Genomic DNA, 25,315 nt, shown 5'->3' on the forward strand with positions numbered 1-25,315 from the left:
GAGCACTGCAGCATCCTGCGAAAATGAGTGCCTAATTCTTGTGCAGAGCTTTGTGGTTAAAACACTGCAGTCAATAGATGTCAGTGAAGAACAAACATTTCCATTCCTTTCTGAGGCAGTGCTGCTTCCCTTTTTACTGGCAGAGAGCCTGGGTGGCTGCAGAGCCTGTGCCAGGGTGGACATGTCTCTGGTGCCATAGGGTTCACAGAATCACAGAGTGGTTGGGCTTGGAAGTCACCTCTGGAGATCATCTAGTTCAACCCACCTGCTAAAGCAGGTTCACCCAGAGCAAATTGTACAGGAATGTGTCTCTGTGGGTTTAGAATGTCTCCAGAGAAGGAGACTCCACAACCTCTCTGGGCAGCCTGTTCCAGGGCTCTGGCACCCTCAGCGTAAAGAAGTTTCTCTTCGTATTCAGATGGAACCTCCTGTGCTTCTGTCTGTTCATTGCCCCTCATCCTATCACTAAGCACCACGGAAGAGTCTGGTTCCATCCTCTTGACACCCACCCCTGAAACATTTATAAGCATTGGTAAGATCCCCTCTCAGCCTTCTCCAGCTCTCTGTCTCTCCTCATAAGAAAGATGCTCCAGACCTCTAATCATCTTTGTAGTCCTCCACTGGACTCTCTCCAGTAATTCCTTGTCCTTTTTAAACTGGGGAGCTCAGAACTGGACACAGTGCTCCAGATGTGGCTTCACCAGGGCAGAGCGGGATGAGAACCTCCCTCGACCTGCTGCTAACACTTCTGCAGTCACTCCCAAGGCGACTATTTCTCCACTTAGCATTAGCCTGCGGGACCAGCATGGAAAGAGGCTGAAAGGAGGTACAGCAATGTAATTTGTGATTTCTTGCTTTTCTCTCACTGGTTTTTAGCTCAAGCAGCTGTTGGGTGCTCCTGCTTGCTCCCTGCTGGGGCCTTGAGGTGCTGCTGCTCCTCTCTGCTTGGCCAAGGTGCCCAGGAAGGGTGATGTCTCACCAAGCACACCCACCGTCTTTCCTACAGTTTATCCTCTGCAGTACACGTGACAGGTGAACAGATTCAGGGAAAGAGGAGGACTATCTCCTGTCAAAGTTAATAGACAAGTTGCTGCAGAATTGTCTCTCATTGCTGGTCCCTTGAAAGAAGGAACATTGTGGTCATTTGTGAGGCTGGAACAGGTGGAAGAGCGATACAGCCGCTCAGTCCTTTTCTTCCTTTCTGAATGTGGTGTTTCTGTGATCACCTTCAGCCCACACTCAGCTCTTTCTGTCAGGCTTCATTCCTCCTGTCCTGTCCCCACTAGGTCTTTACAATAGGGGTGCCCTTCACTCTCTGTGGTCCGTGATTGTCTTTCTTATTGGCTGGTCATGAAGCAAGTCCTATGCAAATTCTTTCTTGTTCTCCAGGTTTACTTTTTCAGCTGACAGATGGTTACAAGTAAACCCTTGTCTTGATCCGCTCAGCATCTTTTTATCTACTTAGACCCAGAGCACAAACCTACTGGTTGATTTCCTTCCCTGAGTCTTCTCTATTTTCCTACGACTTCTGGCTTCAAAGATTACCAGAACTAGCTCAGATTCCTTCCTCTGCCTGTTGTTCAGCCCTCACTTCTCCAGACTCACTTGAATCTTCTACAAGGTGATTCCTGAAGCTATTCGGAGAGATTTTTTCCTCCAAGAAACTGCTTTAGGCATCAAACTCATTGTATCAGAACTAAGGCCAAGTGCCAGGTGCTGCACTTTGGTCACAACAACCCCCTGCAGTGCTACAGGCTGGGTGCAGAGTGGCTGGAGAGCAGTCAGGCAGAAAGGGACCTGGGGGTACTAATTGACAGGAAGCTCAACATGAGCCAACAGTGTGCCCAGGTGGCCAAGAAGGCCAATGGTATCCTGTCCTGTATCAAAAATAGTGTGGTCAGCAGGACAAGGGCAGTGATCCTTCCCCTGTACTCTGCATTGGTGAGGCCACACCTGGAGTATTGTGTTCAGTTCTGGGCTCCTCAGTTCAGGAAAGACACTGAAGTGCTGGAGAAAGGCTGAGGGAGCTGGGGTTGTTTAGTCTGGAGAAGAGGAGGCTTAGAGGTGACCTCATCACTCTCTATAACTACCTGAAGGGAAGTTATAGCCAGGTGGGGATTGGTCTCTTCTCCCAGACAGTCAGCAATAGGACAAGGGGGCATGGGCTTAAACTCTGCCAGGGGAAATTTAGGCTGGATATTAGAAAGAAATTCTTTACAGAGAGAGTGGTCAGGCATTGGAACGGCCTGCCCAGGGAGGTGGTGGACTCGCCGTCCCTGGAGGTTTTTAAAGTGAGGTTGGACATGGCACTTAGTGCCATGATCTAGTAAACAGACTAGAGTTGGACCAAGGGTGGGACTCGATGATCTCTGAGGTCTTTTCCAACCCAATCGATTCTGTGATTCTGTGTAATGTTAAAGTCAGGTTGCCAGGATGTTTTACCTGAGCACCTCCTTTTCTTCTCTGAGAGCTACTTTAGAAGATAGTTGTGTGCTGTTTTCAGGGAAAAGGTTCTTGAGGCAAGGCCTGGAATTCATATGTTTCTCTCAGAAGAGTTCTGGCCCTCCAAATGTTCTTGCTCTCTTGTTCATCTGCCCCAAAGGCCAGTTAAGTCTGGGTAGCAAGCAAAGCACAAATGTTTAATGCTCTAATTAAATCAATCTTGAGAAGAACCTGTTCTCAGGAAGATGGAATATATTACCTGAATAGGAAAGCAGTATTTTAACCATTCACATGTACTAGAGATTGCACAGGGCTTTGTTTCTTCCAAACCTAGCATGGCTGTGGTCTAGGCACATTTTGGACCACTATTTTTATATTTTGTAGGGCCAAAATTTATCTTTCTCCAAAAGTTTTAATTACTGTAAAAAAAACCCAAAACAAAACAAAACCAACACCACCATCAACAACAAAACAGAGAGAGGAAGAGACATTTTTACAACATCTTACTATGGAAGTTCTGAAAATTTTTTAATGTCTCCGTGACCTCCCAAAAACCTGTGAAGCTAGATTGATAATTCTTTGAAAAATTCAGTTGGAATCCCTCTGCTACGGTCACAGGAGGGAGAGGGGGAGCAGCAGCACAGTGGGGAGAGCAAGAGAGAAGAGGGTGAAAGAAATGGTAGGCGTAGCAACTGCTGGGAGATCCTGGTTGCCAGTCGCTACCATCATACACCCCCCTCTTTTAGGAAGAGTGCCCAGCCTATCGTTCTGGACCTCTGGCACAGGTCAGTCTTGCTGTGCTGGGCTGTGCCAGTGCCTATAGTGGACCTGCCGTCCTGTAGTTCTACTAGCAGAAGCTGCTTTCTTTCTTAGGCCATTACTCGCTGCCAGCCAGTCGCTGCGCTCTACCTCAAGTGTGACTGCATTGTGTAAAGCTCGAGTAAAGCCATATTTGGAGATTAAAAGTGCCATGTGAATACAAAGTGTTACTGAGAGGAACTTTATTTTGAAAGTCTGTTTAACTCTGCAATGCAGTGATAGAGGTTGGACAGCAGGCAAAGCACCTTACGTTCTAATGCTATCCCTTCAGCCAGTTCAAGACTCCAGGCTTTAACCACCTCCTTGATCCACATGGCATGTCCTCACCCTGTCCCTTCACACACAGTTTCATATTGTGAATGTGAATATAAATTCTGCTTACAGCAGTCTTCTTCACACTGTTAATAAACTCACTTGCAGTCTTCATTTGCGTATGGGCCCTGTGGCTTTTTTTCCATGCTCAAAGAACTAGAAAAAATAAGTCTTTTAAGTAAAATGTTCAAGCATCATCATTAGCTGATCTCTCACCATTTATTAGTAGTGAAAGAATGACACATGAAAGAAGGGCAACTGTGGTTTGTGGCATTGTAGAGGGGGAGAGAGTGACTTCAGTGTGGAAGACCAAAGCGACACTAGCTTCTGGTTTCCAAATGGGTCGTTTGCATAAAACGGTGCCCAGGGCAGCATCCCCCTTAAACTGTGTTGAACTGGTAAACAGCAAAGGAATGCCATTGAACAGGCTTTTCTCTCACTGACCTCTTCAGTACGTAAATCCTGTATCATGTGTGCAGATGCAACACCAGTAGGTATTGATGTCAGCTTGCACAAATGAGGTATGAAATGAAAGGGCTATGTGACAAGTGTGAAATGTATGGCTAGAGAGAGCATTCGTGTTCATGGTAAATAAGGCCATACCTCAGCCTTTCAGAAGCCACACACCGGGAGGATGAGCAGATGTGTACCTTCAGAGCACATAGGAGTCAAAGCAGAGCAGTCATGCTTGTCTGCATGATTGTGATCCTTTCGATCAGCTTTTGCGATGTTTTTTCTGCCTGCTGACCCCTTGGAATTGTGTGTTTGGGGAGAACTAGTCTGGGGAGAACAATCTTTATAGGCAGCCTGCAAAGCAAATTAGAGGCAAGGACAGAAAATGTATCGTGGAATAAATCACAAGAAAAATCTTCACTGGGTTCCTGGAACAGTCCCTAAGGTGTAAACACAGACAGCTGATTCTTGGAAAAATCTGTCTTATCAGGACAGGGTAAATAAGTAAGTCATGTTCAGACTAAACTGTCTCTGAGTAGCGGTTTGTTTGCCACAGTGGAACTGTTGAGTTGTATTGCACAAGGAATGGGAAGTAAAATGCTTCTCAGCAAAACACTGGGATTGAGTATTTTGCAGGAAGAAAGTCAAATGGAAAAAACCCCATGTTTATAGTTCCCCAACATATGGTGCAGAAATTTACATGGATTTATATCTGTTGCATTTAACATGCAAACACTATACAGTATCTAACACAGAAATAAGTTAAATCAAAGAACCACATATTGTTTAAAAATAAAAGACATTTTATGAACAAACTTCAGATCTTGAAATGTACAGCTGCAGTTTTCAAATTCAGTATCAATAACAAAGTCCGATAAGACAGGCACATTCCAAAGCATGGTACATCAGAGAGGGAGTGAGTAGGGATCAAATCTTTGGTCATTTTCTTATGATGCATTTTTAGACTTTTTATATATTCAGATTCTTACAGGTGTTTTCTTTTGTTGTTGTGTGCTGTTTTGTTTGTTTACTTTTATTCTTAACATCTTAAGTAAAATTTCCATATCAGATCTAAGTCCGTTTCTATCTCTAGAGCAAAAAATAAATACATGATAAAGCAGACTCGGTTGTAGAAAAATGGGTCTGATGCCTCACTCACTAAAACCATATGCATCTGCCCACTGAAAACTGAGTTCAGCTCTGGCATTGTTTCAGAATTTTCCTGTCCTCAAAATCTCTTGTTTGCCATCCTTTCTATTGAGAGGATTGTCAACTAAACAGGAGCCCCCACTCAGAATTTCCCACCAACTGCTCTATCTGTGTGTGTTGATAGCTGGGTACTGTTCTTCACATGAAGTCAAAATTCAAAGGTGAGATTTTTTGCCATTTTGCTGAGTTTCATCTTCTCATTAAATATCTCCTCAAACCTCCGATTCTGTTTTGGAGTGAAATGGTTCTTCCAATCACCAACAGTGCCTAGGAGAGCAGAGGCAGAAAAAGAACTGTGAGGATAGCAATATATAGTGCAGAAAATTATTTAAAGGCAGACCAGTTTTTTTAATGTTTCAGTTGGCACAAATTATTAATATATTATTAACCATAGTCTCTGTGGTGGGTCATGATCATGAGAAATTGTTTTATTGGTCTGGTGAGACTCTGATGGAAGCAGCTGGATCATCATCCATAAAGGCTGTTAAACCCTCAGCCTCAGACTTGTTTAGTGCCAGCAACACTAAGTTGTACATGAAGAGCAGCAGGTTTCCTAGATGGAATTAGAGCTCCTGGTCCTCTCAGCAGAGCAGCATCTTCCTGTACCTTAGGTGTATGCAGTTAAAGGTCTCCACCTGGCCTCTTACAGCTGGTAGAGGGAAATGATTACTTCCTGGCTGAAAGTCATCTCACCGCAGTCAACATCTAAAACTCATCAAATGAATGGTGCCCCCAAAGCAGCTACATCTCTCCATCGACTAAAGAAGAACCTTAAAAAAGGAGCCCAGGATGACCTGACAGATGAATCCCCCTCTCACACCTGCCCCTAATCTCTAGGGCTTTCTATGGATGAGATGTCATAGAATCAATTTGTTTGGAAGAGACCCTGAAAATTATCAAGTCCAACCATAACCTAAATCTAGCACTAGAACATGTCCCCAAGAGCCTCATCTACACGTCTTTTAAACACCTCCACAGATGGTGATTCCACCATTTCCCTGGGCAGCCTGTTCCAATGCGTGACAACCCTTTCTATGAAGAATTTTTTCCTAATAGCCAATCTGAACTTTCCCTGGCACAACTTGAGGCCATTTCCTCTCATCCTATCAATGTCCCACTACTTAAGGCAGAAGTGAACAACTTCTGGGTGACCATACACACTTGTGTTCAGCAAAGTGTTTCAACTATTAGCCAGTTTGAGCAAATAGGAAATTGTTTTTTAAACTGGCATATTTTAATGAGACAATGCTTACAGTTTCCCATCATGCATTCTCTAAAGACCCTGCATCCCATAACTGCTGATTAAAACAGCATTCTGCTCAGCAAGTACAAGAAAAGAGAGCCTGAAGGATTTTATTTATATAGATATAGATATAGATATAGATATAGATATAGATATGTATCTTCCATAAAATGGCTGAAACTGGCTAAAACCCTGGGATTTGCATAGGAACTACTTGGAAATAAAACTGTTGAGATTTTTCAAATTTTTCAACATAGCTTTGTCAAAGTTCACTGACTTACAGAAGAATATCTGAGGTTTTTGTTTGTTTGCTTTTTACTGACAGATTGTATTTTGGCATTTCCTTCAGCTCATTGTCAACATTCTGAATGAGTGGAATGTACCATTTCCCTATTGATAAATGAAAACAAGTTTTTTTCTTAATAGAAACAACTCTGAGTTCTAAACTGTCAATTATTGCTCAAAAATTAACTAAGTAAAAATAACCGTGATCGTTTTGATTTACTTATTATCCAAATCGGAGGAAGCTTCTGAAATGTCAGGAGCAAGAAAAGAGCCGCTGCAGGTATTTTTAAAGCCACATCTGAGCTAAGCACTGCTGAGGATTTTACTGTATATTCCAGTTTGGCCAAGGTCTGAATGCTGCCTCTGAGGCCATCAGGTGATTGGGTCATCCATTCTTTCATTGGTGTAATTGTCAGCATGTTCATTTTTCAGGACCATTTCAGTAAGATAAGAGGTTGTATGAAGGATAAAGGCTACAAGGAGGAATGTGTCTTGCTGTTTCTCATTCTAGTAAACTAAGCAACCTTTGCAGGTGATATCAGAGGGGAGACGTTGTAAAAGACTGAGGCGGACAACTTTTAGATAAAGAAAAAAGATAGAGAGTAATACTTTGTGAAACTTTCCTTTTAGCTCAAAAGCTCCCACAGAGCAATATTAGACTGTTGTTCAGACTGTGCTTCTCTAGTATAAGTCTGCATTTGCAACCAAAGAATTTAGAAAGAAGGTGATTTTTAAGATGGCCTCAAATTGAAGGATCCTGTCCCTGCTTCCCAGGGCTGACCCAAAGTGTCACTACAGTCCAGGAAAGACCTGGACTGCAGCCTCTGGCTGGATTTCTGCTCCTTCTGCTGTGTTAAGCCCAGCCCAGGGAAATTACCTTTCCGGAAAATCAGCTTCCTGTTGGATGTCAGGGTACAAACGGTGTGACTGGGATCGCTGTTCTCCTTTTCTGTGTCGCTTTTCATCTGTGAGAATGAGGACTTCTTGCAGATGTCTTGGATGTCACTGTCACTGATGTTTAAGCCCAGGAACAAAACAATTTCCTTTACAGTCTTAGGTAGATCCTAAGGTACAAGAAAAATAAAGCTTTTCTATTTATGAGCTGACTATCAGACTTTTAGTTGATATGAAAATTATCCTTTTTATTACATATAAAGTTTATCACACACTTACTTTCTTTCAAGCAAAACTGAACATGTCATTGCACTGTATAGATGACAGATATAGTAAACCTGATTCGCCTCTTACCCATGCTCACAAAAACCAGTAAATGCTGAGTATGTGACATGAAATACAGTTACATTGCCAGTTTTACTCCAAATTAGTTAAAATGGACTCCTGTTTCTCAGATTTTTTTCACTGGAAATAGAGAAATGCTCAAAGCTCAACTTTTGTGTAAGTCGTATATTTCATTACCCTGTTTCCCGGAAAATAAGACCTACACTGAAAATAAGCCCTAGCATGATTTTTCAGGGTTTTTAAGGATGCTTGACATATAAGCCCTACTCCAAAAATGAGCCCTAGTTAAAATTCATTTAAAAAGTCAATTTAAACAGTGTTCAGGCAGCTATACATACAAAAGTAATAAGTTCAGGAGCAAAAATTAGTATAAGACTCTGTCTTATTTTCAGACAAACAGAGTATATCTAAGAGGTCCAACAAGAGACTCAGGATACAAAATGGTTCATTTATATTCCTCATAGTGGATTGTTTTGTTTTTCCAAAAAATGAACAAAACTATTTTAATGGAAACACTAGAAAGTATTCTCTACTTATTCATCCCAAAATTAATTCTCTGAAAGCTATGTTGGTATCTGATTTTTTTTTAGGAACAGCAAAGCAGTTTATGCATGATAATTTCCTTTCATCAAAACTTTTTTCCTACCCCTTGAGCCTCTAATTTTATTTTTTTTGTGGAGGGAGCACAAATCCCACTAACTATGAGTAGCTGTTGTCTTACATCACTTTTTGAAAATTTCACCTGAAATGTCAGGCATGGCAGGTTAATGTGTGGCCCTCAACAGATATCCTTAGTTGGTCTTCTATAGGGCCAAGAACAAGGAACTTAAAACTCTTTCTATAGCCTGCAGAAAATCATCTAGTGTGTGTCCCACTCCTGCAACTATGAAATGCAACTGTCACAGGATTTGATGTTTATATAACTTGTGCAGTCAGATTTAGTTCACTAATACAATGTTCTATGGAAATATAAAATATGCCCAAAGATAAATTCACATTTTCCTTCTTTTTCTCTTTCATTATAATTTACTCTTTGATATTTTAATTACGTTGATTTACAAGCAATGCATTAGAAATAAGAGCAGAGAGCATATTTACCTTCTTCATTTCTTCATAGAACAAAAACAAGATGTTTTTATCATTTTCATGTTCTTCCCAACTTAGGAAATGATCAAACCAGGATCCGCAGACAACTGAAAAGAAAACCCGTGTAAAAGAGATTCTTATAAACTTTATTCATAAATAACTCTGGTGGTACGTCAGACATTAAGGGGGATGATCCCTTCATAAAATATACTCTGTATTCCTCTAAAATTCAATTCTTTTTGTGAAGTGATTCAAACGTGCAATCCGAAGAAGTTACCATTCCTGTTGGAATTAATTTTCATATCAGAGATACAGATACTATTCTGAGATATGATTCTGCAGTGGAAGCAGGTTCTAAATCTAAGGAAAGGCCAGTAATAAAAGAAAATGTTCTGGCCTAACAAGGTCTGAGCATCTCACTACATGCCTGCATGTCTGTGGTGAAGCTAGAAATACAATCACTTCACTAGGAAATGAAATGAAGAGTCTGGTACATGAAGCACACTTTGTTAGCTCCATTGTGTCCCAGCAGAGGGGAATCTGTATTATTTTTGAATGTCAAAGAAGAATTATGTAAAGAAGTTATACAAATACATTATTCAGCCAATGACATACGGATAACTGGGTCTAGAGTTGACTCATACTACTTGCTTTGTCTGAATGCTCCTTTTGCTGAACCACAGGAGGACAGCTAAATTTCAGCCCTCTTACAAGATAAACCCCAAAATTCTGACCTGGCTGGTTGAAAGAGAAGATGGGCAGCATTGAAAGCCTCTTGTAGGGCGATGAGAAGAGGCCTAGCCAGAGCAATCACAGCCAGCATTCTCCAGAACTGTGGCTTTGCTTTATAACTTCCACCGGAGAAGTATACTAATGTAATGGGTATCATTTTGATCGCAAATTTTGAGTTGTAATAAAGTATTTTGCTGAATGCTCCAATCTTTAGCTGCCTCCTGCACATAAGTCACGGTCTAACTGCAAGGCAGGTGTGCTCCATATGCAACTAAACCCTGTTCTCCTGGTCAACCACTCTGGGGATATGGCCGATGATAGCATAGAATAGTCCTGTTGATGTCAAGGGTACAGCACACAGCCTTGGAGACCCCAGGGACAGCATCACAGTTGTCTCTGTGTGTTCTCGCCCGTGTTCTGAACAGAGATTAACTCTGTGAGAGTACTGCAGGATCTGAATCAAGCAGCATGATCTTCATGTGATTCTACTAGGAGCAAATGAAACAAACTCAGTGTCGCCTCTTACACAAATTTCTATTGTAACCAGCATAGTTATCTTTTTGTGCCATGTGTAAAAACACAGAAAACAGAAGCTGGTTACCAATTTACAGATAAATGAGAGATGTTTTAAAAATTTGATATAATCCTCTTTTATTGTTTTCTCTATTTTATGTTTGGAGTTGGTGCTAAGCAAGCCAAGATCCTGAAAATTGCTGAAGCATGTGCCTTAGGGCTGCTCTGAACTAGGAATGCAAGATCTGAGCAAAAGCCCACACAAAAGTCAGTAGACTAATTGACTTCTGGATCTTTGATGTAAGCCGTTTGACTGCAATGGCATATTTATTATTAAGTTTTCAAGCTGAGCTATCATTGTTGCTGTTGTCATCACTGTGGTTGTCTAGCAGGAACACTCGTCCTCAAAGGGATAATAAAACACTAAAAATAGGAGTGGATAACTGAAACACAGTCCTATTGTCGGCTTCCCTGCCATGACTGCCACTCATAAAAATCTCACTCTTATCCTTGGTCTTTGGACCCCACTGCTAAGACAGGTGGTGTGCAGGAGGGCTTTACGAAAGCACCTGGACTCCCTTTGAAGGGCCACCTGAGGCTGTCATCAAGCCTGGATGTGGCATGACACCTGCAAGCACAGCTCTCAATACATCCTGGGGATGGTGTCCCCATGTTCCTTATCAGCTGCACTTTGGCACGGCAGTTAGCCACATAGAGCGGGTTGAGCGCCTTCAGAGAACCTGCTCCACCAGCCTGCTCATCAAGGACAGGAGTGGCTGCGGGGAGCCCAGTTGCCCTTACATCTGCTTGGGAGGAGCTGCATACACATTGCTCCTCTATTAAAAGTTTAAACATGAATTATTGGTGGGAAGCCGCCTGTTACTGTGGTTTGCAAGACAAGGTTGGAAATGTTTTAACACAGGCATATCCACATCAGAATCAACAAATTGTCAGGGGTTTCAGAGGATTTGTGGGAAGACATTAAATCAGTGACTTGTCTCTGAGAATATGTTTTTTTAACAGATATGTCAAAGAACAGTAAAAACCTGCAAAGAGCAGTTGTGCTGAAATAATGCAGCCACTTATCAAAATGTCTTCTTGCAGGGCTGAAGATGATAGCATCCTATTATTTGCTCTTGTTTAGTTTGACATTAGATTTTATCCTGAAAAAAAAAAAATAAAAACAACAAAACCCTACTAAAGGCCTATGAATAATGAGGGAAATAAGGAGATTTCACACAGTTCACATTTCTTAACTCTTTCTGTACATAATAATCCAATGTAAACTGCAGGGAGAAAACACATTTATCCTTACCATCTCCTTTTAAGAACAAGTCAAAGAAAGCAGTCCAGGTGTCTACAGTAGGAAGGTTTGGATTATCTCTGTAGTAATGATACATGGACACTGCGGTATCTTTTGGGTTTCTGGTTATGTAGATCATCTGTAAATGAAGATGATATGGTTATTGATGATAATATCCTTCCTTTATTTTAGAGAAGCTCTGTGCATAAACGTAGCATTTTTGTAGGCAGTTTGCAGTGTTAAAACCCTTTCCTTTAGGATTCCTCCATTGGTGACCATGCTATAGAAATATATTTGGCCCTGCTTAAGCAGAAGTCAGTAGTGGTTAGTAAACAATTCCATGTGGACAGAAGTGTTTGCTACAGCGGGGTAAAGTTTATGTTTTATCAAAGAGGTTGTGTTCATTTTAACTCACGAGTCAGTATACTATCTCATATATCTAACAAACAAAACCATTTACTCATTAACATTCACGGGACTGCTGCAAAACATAAATTTTGGCCCTTCATTCAAATTAGCCTTATGCCAAAAATCTGGATCCGAGTAATCTACAAATTCTGAACTTCCAACCTAAAATCTGATGCCTAAAGCTAATTTTTTAAAGACCATTAGCATGGGACGAACCCAAAACTGTGATCTGAATCTGCCCCCTACCTTTTAATTCTCTTCTGTTTGCCCAAAATCTCTTTGGGCCTTCACAAACCTGCAATAGGAGGGGCAGAATATTTTCACCCCCAGAGCAACCTGTAAGTACCCCAGATAACTATTTTCTAAGCCACTAGGAAATGCCACCAGTCACTAGGAAGTGGGGCCATAAGAACAACCCCACTTCCCTAATAATTTTTTTTTTGTGATTTAAAGATGTTGATGGTGTACTTTGTGTGGTGCCTGGTACACAAATCACCCTGTGGGAGCAGTGGAGTAGGAGCAGAACCCAGTCCTTAGCATAAGTCTCTGTCCATACTGCTGTGTCCCCAAAATTCACAACAAACCACTTCTGGAAACTGTAAATAATTTAAAAATTATTAAGAGCCAACAAGACAAAATAGATGACTAATAGACACTTAACATATCTTACTGCTTTTATATCTTTTTCCCTTACCTTGCATTTTTTCTTCTTAAAATTCGGAGGTAACATGTTGTAGTCTAAGTGTGTTGGGATGATTCTCTTCGATGAGAGTTTATTCAGTTCTTCTAGTTTGGAAAGATCTCCAAATTCAATGGGAGATGTTAGTGTAACTTGAGTATTGTAAAGCTTTGTTATAACTCCTGCAAGCCAGTGAGTGCCTGCAGAGAAGTAATTTTAAAAGAAAGAAAAAAAAAAAAAAAAGGAAGGAACGTTTTAAACTTGAAAATATGGAGAACATGAATTTTGCATATGAAAAGAGCTTGCTAGTGCACAAGTGATACTTCTAATCCCCAGATTCAAGAAACTGTATGTAACTGAATAATCCCATTGGCTCCAAATGTATAAATACTTGAAAAATTAGGGCTATACTTGAAGCACAAAGTAACTGTGAGAAGTGTTAATATTGGTATCAATCCAATCTCATTAGACAAATTGCTTGTCAGCTGAGAGGTGGTTATATTACTTTTTTCATTTATTTTAAAGCAACATTTTTCCTAAGCGGACTTGAGTCCATATTTGGAAGGTACTGATTGAGCTTCCTCTTTGGTGTGTGCTTCTGTGTGCGAGTGAGGTGGGGGGAGAAGGATCAAGAAATGAATAAATCTACAGCCAAGAGCCATACAAACATCCTAATACAACTCTTGACTTGCCCATAATTTAATGTAGAAAGTCCTCAGAAATATCTTTCAAGTACAGGTTTTGCTTACAAGAAAGAAATACTTATTTGCTTTCCAATATGGAAACAGCTGAGATTATTTTCAAGCAAACAATCAAATTTAGATACATGACCCAATTTTTTTTTGTAATTTACACACTTACTAACAGAATACTATATTCACATACTCAAGTATCCTTCCCTGTTTCTTGTACACAGACATTTCCCAACTAGTTTAAGCAGAGAACATAAAACAAACAATTGAGACTTATGCAATTAACATCTACAAGTAGAACTTACCCGATTTGGGATAGGAAACCAAAAGGAGGTCATCTTCTCTGGCATGGAAAGTCTCCAAGGATTTTAAAAGTTCTAGAGAAGACCTGGTGGTAAAGGGAATCCCCTTAAACATGTGAATGAGTTCTTCCTCACTGGGGTTGGACATGTTTGCTTAGGTCTTGGATTCCTGCAAATCAGATAACAGTGAAATGACAAGAGGAGTCACTTCTGAGTCAGATGGTTTGAAGTGACAGACTGAGACCAAGCAATACAAACCTCATGCTTATATACTTTGCTACACACCAAGGAGTGCAATTAGATACTGTTTTTTCCATATAGTTGATAAAGGCAACTGAAATATTAAAGGTAAATGATAAATAACTGAAATGCAGAGTAATGAAAAGTGCATGTCTTTCGTAATTTATTAGCTTCCAGATAAAGCAATGAGGTCATAGTCGAATTGTATTAATTGTGGAAAATTTCAAGAAAGACCATTTTATGTTGCCTCAAAATATGCTTAATATGATTATTCTATAAGGTATATTTTTTTGGAAGCTGTTTTAGCTTCCAAGGAAAAAGCTACATCTTAAAATACTTTTATGAATACAAAACCAATTCTTTATTTTATGTGAATTACATCTTTTCAGTTTCATTTTACCAAATAAAAAACAGCCTGAATTCTCAAAGTGCTGATCGATTCCAAATGCTTGAATTTTGTGATGTTCAGGAACTAGTTTTTTTGAACATTTTAGAATTTCAGCCTGAGGCATCTTAAAAACAGAGGCACTTATAGACACAGTCATTTTTTAAGCTGTCATGTCCGCATAAGAGGAGTACAAGCAACAAAAATCACAAATTTAAAATAGATATTTAACCTTGGCTTCAATTCTGCATGTTTCATGACTAGAAATTGTTGAGGAATTTTGAATCTTTCCACAAAACATGTAGATTCATCAAAAGAAAAGTTGCTTGGAGGAAAGAAGCAGTTCTCAATTAATTACCTGTTTTGAAATGTATTTTTTGAAAATACTGGAATCTGTGGAAATTGTCATTAAAGTTTTTCAAACTGAAAGCTCCACTTTTGTTTAAAGTGACCTTAAGCAATGTGAATGCATCACAGTAAAATAAATAGCTCAGTTGTGAATCAAAACATTTTGGAATGCTTCATATTTTCAATTTTCCTTTCAATTGTCATTAATTAATTTACTTATTTTTATATTATTTTCCTCAAACATCAAGTGGCTTCACTATTCCTATTGAAAGCCTCCTACAATATATTCAGCTGAGCCCCTTCAATATTTTCAAGTCAAGAACCTGCACGCAAATCGTGTTTTAAAATAAAACAGTCCTTCAAGAATTTCCAAAGTTTACCAAGGTCCCAGTTCTTTTTTTAATCATAAATAATTACTTTGATTATGGGAGCTGACTGCCAAATGTACCTCCTTAATCAGAAATAAAACTTTGGTCATGGGAGCTGACTACCAAATGTACCTTCCATGACCCCGGTAAGAAGTTAATGATTAGAGATGTCCTTCCAAGAAACACCTGAGTGGTCAAGATTACTCACGAGTAGTAAAGACAGTTACCAATTTCTGTACTCTCTTCTTCCTCCAGAAAAGCCAGCAATACAGCATTTCTTTGCAGTATTGCCAGCCTACCAGTCAAAGAGAAGTAAAATCAGCAAGCCTAAGTCTTCTCACCTGTACTGCCTATAAAGTTGCCCTTAAACAGTTATCACCTGCAAAGTGTGCCCTGTTCCATTGGTAAACTCTGAGTTCTGGGTATGCAGGGCCAGGTGGGGGTGAAAACCATGGAAACTATACTCTGGAGAGGTGTTCCCTGTCACTAGGGATAAGGGGAGATGAGAGGTTTTCCAGGAGGTAATCAAGTGAGGCAGTAAGCATACAAGAAATGCTCAGTAGGAGTTGGGGGATCTCTCATTGATGAGGAGCTCAACAGTTTTCTCTTGCTCCCAATCTGAAACGTAAGCCATCTCTTCATTTCTTAAGGTGTAAATCCTTAAAAACCCATCCTCTGTCAACAGATTTTGCTGTGTTTAGTTCAGGTATACAAAGTACATTTGGAGACATAAAGACACCTGTTTCTGTATTATTCTACATTAGTCTGAATACACAGATTTCTAAGGTTTATTTTGCAGTCATAATTCCAGCCATATGCATTAGCATAAGCTAATAAAAGTGTATTGCCTTGACCTAGCAGAAATAATCTTATTGCAAAATGTGTTGCATATTTACTATGCCTTTTTGCTTTCATTTCTTCCTGAATTCTTATTATGTTTTGAGTCAGCACATTTGCCTAATCTAATCACTTGGACCTTAATTAATCATTCACAAATGAAATGGCTAAGGTGTAAAACAGAAGCAATACAGTAGCAAAGAAAATTCCAACTCTCTTATCTCAGTTGTTTTTGATACTAGTTTCTCTTTTCAGCATGCCTGATGTTAATCCAGAGGAATCAAACTGAAAATTTTCCTACTCAAATGCTGCTTATACTTGGAAAATAGTGCCCACCCCTGTAAAGATACGGCATCCTGAATTGCAATGACTTAAGGAAAAAGAGCATTCAGCACCTTACAAGAAAAAGTTATTATAAAAACTACGCTAGCTACATTAGCATAAAAGGTACATTATTATAGCTACATTATACAAAGAGAGCATGGATTTAAAGAATGCCATGCCCAATCCTCCATCGAACTTTAATTTTCTCCTTTATCAGTATTGCAAGACAGAATGTAGCCTACCTCTGATGCATTTTGAATTGGATGAACACAGGCATGGCAAGCTAATACCAAAGGATTCCTGTATCTATTACCTAGATCTCTGCCACAGGCTCTGAAGAGCTTCTCTCAGCATCAGGTTGCCCATGTTCTTGTCCTGGTCTCTGTCCTGCTATTAATACAAATGAAGGCATGTTTTACCAGCAGGTTTCACAGATACTTGCTAGCAAGACAGCAACGTTAAACTTGGAGCCTGGGGTTTCCCTGTGGTTTGAGGACAACACATCTCAGTAGCTGGACACTGTGCTCCAGGGCCGCTTCGGTGCAGCTCCTTCTGCCTCCATATGTGACTTACCTTCTCCCATCTACACCCTTGTCTTGATGAGTGACTTCTTCTTGTTGCTTTAAATGACTCAGAACATTTGAGTGTTCTTTACCTGCCTCTACCCTGCCACCTCCACTTGAGGCTCACCATTCTACTCTCTACTTGATAAAAGATATGTACATCTCCTTCAACTGAAGATTTTTCAGCTGAGGCCAATCACAATACTATTCCCATCCAGGCAGCACATACTAAAAGAAATAGTGGCTTTGTGGAAAATATGCAGATGAAGTCATATGTGTTGGTGACACAAGTCAGAATTTGGATGTACACCCTCACGGTTCTGAATGGTTTTAGCTAACACTGTCAAGCGTCAGATTTCTCATTTTTGAAATGTCCTAATGCCATGACATATTTCAGTCTTGTCATATTGGCTAATGAATGGAGACATAAAACTGACATGGCTGGTTATAAGATTTTGTTGCTCTAATTTTCCACAAGATATATCAGTCACCTGAAATTAGTAGAAGTTATGTCCATGAAGATTGTCCTTGTGCATCTATGTAAAATATGTACACAGTGCTTGCAACAGTGATGAAGGAGTGTCATCTTTCAAGACTATTTCAGTGCAGAAGATCAAACACAACTCCTGTTGCAAAGTGTGCACAACTGATTTCCAGTGCAGAAGTTCAGCTAGAAAATCCACTTCTATGGGCAAGCTACGTAGTCCCTTCCACAGCTCCAACTTCTTTTCCACACCTCCACAGTGATCTGAACACCACGGTCTTTTCTGCAGAGATCACTCCATCCAACCTTTGCTTTCCCATAGTGCAGGATGGCATCCCTACTTATTTTAATGTTACATCTGAAGTGTCTCTTCTGGGCTTATGGGCAATGACTATTTAATAGAAACAGCCTACAAAATGTTACACACAGCATGAGTGCTCAGAGTGATTTGGAAGTTAGGGCACTTCAGTGCCCACATGTCGACAATTTAGGAACCTTACTCTGGACTTCTATGTTGTTCTGAAAAAAACCCCTCAGTTGCAGGGTAGATGTAGGGCTGTCCACAACACATCAAGACACAGATGAGCTGTCATCCATCGGCACACTCTGAGCTGGTCCAAACTATCAGGTAGTGTGACAGCCAAAACCACTTCGCTGGGATGGACATTGCATTGCTTTACACTTCCAACAACAGTCCTCTACCTGATGGGTGTTCTTGCAGTGCCTGGAGTCTTGCAGGGAAGCGTCTCTGCATTGTCCCATAGTTCAATGCTAATCAAGTACTATGTTTTAACAACTCTAATTTCAGAAGTCTCTGATTTCATAGGCCTTGCTATCTGCAGCAATGCCTTTAGGCCTACTGTGGGATAGGTCAACCGTGTGCGCAGTGATACTGCATTTATGACGTGTCGTGTTATAAAGTTCCTTGACCTTCTTTTATTCCTCTCATAACAAATCATTGCCTGAGGATACTCTATGTCAGATCCACAACTGATACAGCTAGTCATAACAATTCCATTTCTGCCAGCAGAGCTGTGCCCTTTGGAGAGCTGGCAGGCAAATGCCACAGCTGTGACGTTACCACTACTGCCCCAGCTCCTGTCCTGCAATTGCACATGATGATACCTTCAAAGCATGAACACATACATAATGAAGACATAGAGGGGTGGAGGGGGAGGTGGCAAAAAAGAAAAGCAAACAAGGATTTCAACCTTCATTGGGGTAAAAACGGCAATGCTGTGTGCATGCAGAAAGGCTCAGCCAGGTAAGTGTTCTCTCTGGCAAGTGCTTCTCTGTCAGGGTAGAATTGCCTGGAGACATTCCCAGGTCCCTATGGAGAGAGAAGAGTCCTTGGAGGCCTGGTTTATTTTCCACTTATCTTTATTGTTGTATCTAACTTAGAGGCTTACCGACATAGGATTAAAAGACAGAAACTAATGAGTCACCCTGTTATTGCTAGTGCACTAGCAATTCGAATGATGCTGATAACTTCGCCAGTGACTTGAAATGGTTCCACCTTGTTTTGATTTGTTAGCATAACTACACAGGAAATGTGTGATATTTTGAAGCATTCATATAATGGTAGGCTTAAGTGTTTTATAGGAAGCCAGATAAATTCAGGAAAAAAGCCTTTTTAGTTGTATGTCCTTCAAAGACCTACACCCTGTGGAGCATCACCGTACACAGCAAAATCAGAGCAAACAAGTCTGATGTTGAATGCTGTCCTGTCAGTTCACATACTGCCTTTATATCCAGCAGTTTGGGATACCAGCAGTCCAGCTAACCACAACTATCCCTGGGAAGGTTCATGGGCTACAGCCACTGGAAGTGTACCAAGGGGGAGAGGAACACTTGTGTCCATATACACAGTGAGACAGGGGCCCGCATGCAGGCTGTTGTACTCTATCCCAGCAGTCTGGTGAGTCCAACCCAAATGAGTGGGGTGATCCTCAGGTAAGAGACAATGCAGTTCACATTTCAGGGTACTGACTGGAAGCCTAGGGTTCATGCAAATGCCAGAGGTGAGCCAATCTTGGCCCCCAGGGAATGGAGGTCTCTAGATCCCCAAGTTGCACATAAAGCTTGCAGAGAGTCTCTCATAGGACAGCTGATAGCCTCATTGCACCATGTCTCACTTGCGCATGTCCTTGTGACAGCCAAGGGTCTGCTAAGGTTTTGCAGCATAAGTTTGGCAGGCAGGAGCATGTACCTCCACTTTCGCTGTCCCTCCAGGCAGCCCACTATGACAACTCTACAAGGACCTCCCTGCTTCCAGGAGAAAGTAAAGCAGTGATCAACTAGTGCCAGTCTCCGTGTTACCTCTCCCTGACCTAAGGAGGCTGACTCACAGGCCCTAGGTGTACACCCTGTCAGTTAGGCAGTACCACTTAGGTCATCAACATGGAGACCTGATAGTGACTCTGCTGCAGGACCTGTATAGAGATCACTTTGCACCATGGCTCCTATCTACAGTGGTAAGGTCAGAAGAAATGCTTTGTTTTTAAGAAGTGGCACCTCTGCCGCAGCTGAGAGGATTCTGTGATAAACACAAACGTGGCATGTCAGATTATCAAGGACTTACTATCTTGCAACATTCTATGACATGGTAAAGAGGTGGGGTTGTTTCTTCATGCCCGAGAGATACATGGTCAGCAGAACCCACCACCCTGAGTTACAAACATGCTCTTCAGTCCGATCCACATCTGAAGACTTCTCAGCCTCACAGCCCCCTTGTTGGGATGGTCCCCTCCAACTCTGCCTCTCTACACAGCAGAGCTGCACTGTCTTAGCCCTTGCTTATTTCAAGGTCCTAGCTTATCTCAAGGCCCCTTATTTTAAGGTCCTTTAAGGTCTCTCAGTCACAAGTTATTAGATATGAGCTGTAAAATACTACAAGAAAACCAGAAGGAGATAGAGAGGAAACAGTGCCATAAAGAAACTTAACTCCTTCCCAGCCAGAGCCAGTACAGCCTGATTATCCCCAGAACTTTTAGTCACTTTTGGATGGACAAATTAATTTCAAAGCCCAAGGAGATATTTCTTGGCTGTTATTTATAACAGTTTTCTGTCATTTGCAATAGGAATAGGAATCGAAATACAGGCCAGATCCAGACTGCACAAGTGAAATACATGTTTAATGCTGATTCTCTGCTTTTATGTCATGCAGTGGCTGTGTAATATTCTACAAAGTTTTATATTTATTTGCTGTTCTTCTGAGGTTTCATTTACATGTTTATGTGTTATATGAACTATATAAGTATAGATCTTTTATACAGGAAAGATTTTTAGCTTTTTTTCTTTAAGTAGAGAATTCCTACTGCAAGCTTCTTCTCTCTGGCAGAGTCAGGATGCGATTCAGAACAAAGGAAGAATAAATACGTCATTCTTTGCCACACAGTGTTGTGCAACCACTTACTGGGTGCTTGTACATAAGGTGGAGCCAAATTCTTCTGAAGAACTGCACCACAACAGGATGTGTGGCAACAAACACGAAATGCAACAGGGGAGATTCCAATTAGGTATTAGGAAAAATTTTCATCATGAGAGTGGTCAAACATTGGAATAGGTTGCCCAAAGAGGCTGTGAAATCTCCATCCTTGAAATGACTCAACACTAGAGTAGACAAGTCCCTGATCAAAGAGATCTAACTTGGCACTTGGTTGCTTTGAGCAGGGATGGGAACAGATGCTGTCCTGAATTTCCTTCCTACCTGGATTTCTCTTGGGTCCTCTATTTCAGAACTGAATGATAGGACCACTATTGAAACACCATCCTCATTTGCACAAATTTGAAGCAGGTATTTTCATCTAATGAATGTTCTTTTGATATATATAGTGTTCTGTGTATAGCAAGATAATGTAAATGTGTAGTAAATGTGCAGTAAAATAAATGGAGTTAAAATATTGATGGGATAACTGCCAGTGCAAGATCATATCTTTAGGAGTCGGGTCTTAAGTGTGAAATTTCCACCTAAATAAAAGTAAAAGAAAAGTAAAAGAACAGCCACCTCAAATCCAACTAGTGTTCTAGCTAGGTCAGTTTTTGTTTTCACTAGCAAATACAACTGGACTCGATCATCCTTGTGGGTCTCTTCCAACTCAGAACATTCTATGTGTATGGGAATATAGCATAAGATTGGCTCAAGTGACTTGCAGCTGTCTGTAGGAAAAGCACATACATCACACTAATTATTTTACTGACCTTGTGTGCTTGATGAGTAGAATGAGAGAATAGATGTTAGATAACATAGGCCTGTGAGAAACTCTAGGCACCTTATCACTATGTCTGAGATTCCTGCTTTGTTGTGAGAAAGAGCGGGAGGCTGCACCTGCCTGAAGCCTTGAAATACAGGTGAGCTCAGCAGGCCCAGTGATCTTCCAGCAGGGCTGAACTGACCAGCGCCTGCATCCCCACCTGTGTCACCTCTGCCTGGGAGCTCAGGTGCCACTTTGGAGATCCCCCAGTAGAGAGGTAACTAAAATAAAACCTGCTCTTTGCAAACGTAGTTGTGGCCTCTGGCTCTTCTTGTGACATGCCTGTACTTGTGTGCACACTATGATACTTCCCCCCTATCCCCTCTGCAATTTATGAGAGTCCCAGAAAATCCCAAAAGTTAACTGGTGCAGAGTGAAGATGTCTTTCCCATCACTACCAATGAATGATCATTTTCTGTCCTAAAAATATTGGGTAAAGCCTCCAAGATCTTTGTAACTTTTAATTAGTTAACTTATAATTGAGGAGTCATATATAGTATGTAACGACATCACAAAAAAACAGGTTGTAACTTACCTGAAACAGTTAGCCTTGTCTTACATGATTAAAAAATCAGAATCCAATGCACATAAACTAGGCTGAGAACCTTTAAAGTCTGCTGGGCCAGCATCCACATCAGATATTAAATTTGTGGATCCACCTTAGGACCTTCTAAATGTTACTCAAGTCCTTAGACTTAATATTTCACATTGACTGGCTCTCTGTTTCCAAAGTTACCTTGGCAGAAGATATAGTAAAGTCTATGATTAAGGTGTAATGTGGGGTGATCTATCAGTCCATTTTTTTATTTTACTGGTTGACTCACTTGGTTCCACACTGCATCAGGCTAGCCAGCTTCAGTAACTTCTATTGGCAATAGCTGAATCTTTATTAACTGAGTGCATAATTTCTTCAGATGCACTTTAATGAGCAAACTTTTTCAAAATTCACTCATGCTGTCAGCTTAGTGATAACTTCATGAGCTCTTTAATTTTTGTCTGAAAAAAAGCAAATGTTTCCAAAGACCGACAGGTTAAATGCAAAATTGAACAAATTAGTGGCAGCATTACAGACCTAGAATTGCAGCTGCTTTGCACAAAATTGCCCTCAATTTTCTGCTTTTTCAGATCATTATTTCTTATACTTGTACCATTCTGTTACTATTATAAAAAAAAAAAAAAAGAAAAAGTAGCTGGCTGAGGGACAAAAAGAAAAGTTTATAGAAGATAAAAAACATGTGGTTTATTTCTGCACATTGGGTGGCAGTCAAATACATAAAACTAACCTTAAAATAGAATAAAGTACAGATAGAAAATATAAATATAAATATAAATATAAATATAAATATAAATATAAATATAAATATAAATATAAATATAGACTCATATTTCTTCAAGGTTTCAAGTGTATCCAGCATTTTCTCTCAAATCCGTATACTTAAAAAATGTTTCTTCCTTTCTCACATGAATGTAACTCTAGGCTCAGTACTGTGTTTCATATTCAGAAAATAGAAAATAACATTGAGTTTAGTGGGAGCAGTATGTTTATGCACGGATGTTAGAGTCTGAATTTTTAATTAGTAGGTCTGACTGATGGAAAAATAGGGTTTTTTTGAGAATAGAAATAAAAGTATTAAATGTGGTCAGCTGCAAGAATGTCACTTTGCAACAGTTCTTGATTGCTGAGTATACAATGAAATACTTATGTGCATGGCTTCTTTAAATGTGCATGCCAAAGTCACACATATGTATGGAAGATATGACTTTAGCATGTGGAAATGCATATATGAATATATGAAATGAGTATATGTAGATGTAATCCAGAATTTGTTTTATTCTTAAAATCAGAGACATCTTCAAAAGAATATTTATAATTTGTGCAAACACTTTACACAGTTATTAGGTCTCTTTCTTTTCTGTGTAAGCTTGTAAAATGATTCATCCTGCTGGCAGTGAAAGATTTAGCATCAGAGGTCTGCCCTCATTGTCAGGCAGCGCAATAAGCAGTGACTACATCACTGTCATTTGATGAAGATATATTAAAATCTTCAAGCTATTTTTCAATTGCTTTTGCTGCTCTTTTGATGAAATGTGAAAGAGAAGTGCAGCAGAAAAGCCAAGGCAGCCAGCCAATATCGTGCACCTTAATGCAGAATTAATGCTTATTAATTTTTGAGACAGAACTCTAGAGGTATACATTTTGTGCTGGGCATTGTGCCACTAGTTAGCTTTAAATGAGTAGATAATAGTTTGATTGATTTGAATTAATTTCTAAATAACCACAAAATTAGATTTGTAGTATTTATTTATTCACTTAGTGAACAGAAGCCAGTGCTACCATTAAGGCATATTTCTACTGACTAACAACAAACAGAATTCAGTGTAAGATATTCCTTCTGTTGTAGATGTATAAAGTAAGATGTGGTGAACAGTAGTGTTTGAATGCAGTTCCTAGTCTCTCAGTTTTGAGCTCTGGAATGTGAAGATTCTTGTTTTAGACGATAATATAAATACCAAATCTATTCAGTCTAAAATCCAAGCAATGATAGTAATGTGTACTATTATGTCTGAAGTTGAGTAAATGAAGTTCTCCTGATCTGAAGGTGCCTTTTAGCCGGCTGACAAGATTCATTCTTTACTATCTGATGCTCGTAGCTCTCTTATAGTATCTTGACAGACGTGAGCTTCGCATCTCAGTCTTCACTCAACACCTCAGAAAGATAAAAGACCTTGTACTCTTTCTCATGTGAGGGAGGTAATGAGATATGCAAGACCCAAAGACATACAAGACAATGGTAACTTGTCTGGAGGTCTTGGAGAGGTGTTTGAGACTCCAAGGCTAAATCTCCTAGATTATTTACGTATTAACAGGTTCAGAGTAGGTGAAGGTCTCTCCCAGACTGCAGGCCAATTCCACACAGGCGGGCTGTGGGCTTATCTAGATACCAGCACATGTGCTGTGGGCCATAAAACTGGATCAGTCTGTCTGCTTTCTAGCTAGGAGACCTCCAGATTTCTGATTAGCAGAGGAAGGGAGAAAGATGGTTTACCATGTCCCCACTTTGGAGACATGCTTCCAGTCACTTTCTCCCACATGAGACCCTCTCCGCCAGCTCATGCAGGATCTCCCCTTCAGATCCATCAGTATCTTTCCTAGTCAGCTCTCATGTCCACATCAGCCTCACCCATACTTCTTCTCTTTTATGCTCTGGTTACCTGCAGTTTTTGTAATACCTGGCTACTGTTCACCTGAACCATTTGCCAATAAAAGTTTACTGGTGTAATTTTTATTCTTTAAAATGGTATTTCAAGTTTTGCATAGTTGAAGACATCTGCACCTTACAGCATTTCTTACCCTCTCAAGCAATACCAACAGAGGCAGCTTGTGACTTCTCTTTTTTGGTTAATGTTGTTCAAGTACATTTTTAGGTTTGATAATGCAATATAGTCCTTTGTACTATGCAAATGACACGGAAAATAGCTTCCTAGAAAACATCTTAAAAAGTCTTCCTGCACATGGATGGGACAGTGTATTGGTATGTGAGTGTTTTGCAGAGTTATATCCATACAGTTTCACTCTTTTTGAATGTCATTATATTGGTACTGCCCCAAATGTGTAGAGTTAACTGTGCAGCAAATAAGACAAGGATTCATGCCTGAGATTTGTGGACAATTATAAAAATCCAGTAGAATAAGAAACATTGACAAATACTTTATTTCATTTTTCAAAAAAGCAGGATGATATTGGGGAAACACACCAAATTTCAATTACATTTTTGACTCTTTAGCTGTACTAGTC

General features: G+C 40.1%; 1 protein-coding gene across 1 annotated transcript; it reads right to left on the reverse strand.

Moving 5' to 3' along the window:
* Positions 1 to 5,383: 5,383 nt before the first annotated feature.
* On the reverse strand, positions 5,384 to 13,865 carry LOC308051840 (sulfotransferase 6B1-like; the record flags this gene model as incomplete). The annotated part of the gene is made up of 6 exons (XM_080362485.1): positions 5,384 to 5,502; positions 7,641 to 7,827; positions 9,101 to 9,195; positions 11,649 to 11,775; positions 12,739 to 12,923; positions 13,721 to 13,865. 6 exons carry the CDS (start codon positions 13,863 to 13,865, stop codon positions 5,384 to 5,386), a joined length of 858 nt encoding a protein of 285 aa, XP_080218611.1.
* Positions 13,866 to 25,315: the final 11,450 nt, after the last annotated feature.

Source organism: Nesoenas mayeri, assembly GCF_963082525.1.
Source record: "Nesoenas mayeri genome assembly, chromosome: 1".
Taxonomy (NCBI): Eukaryota; Metazoa; Chordata; class Aves; order Columbiformes; family Columbidae; genus Nesoenas; species Nesoenas mayeri.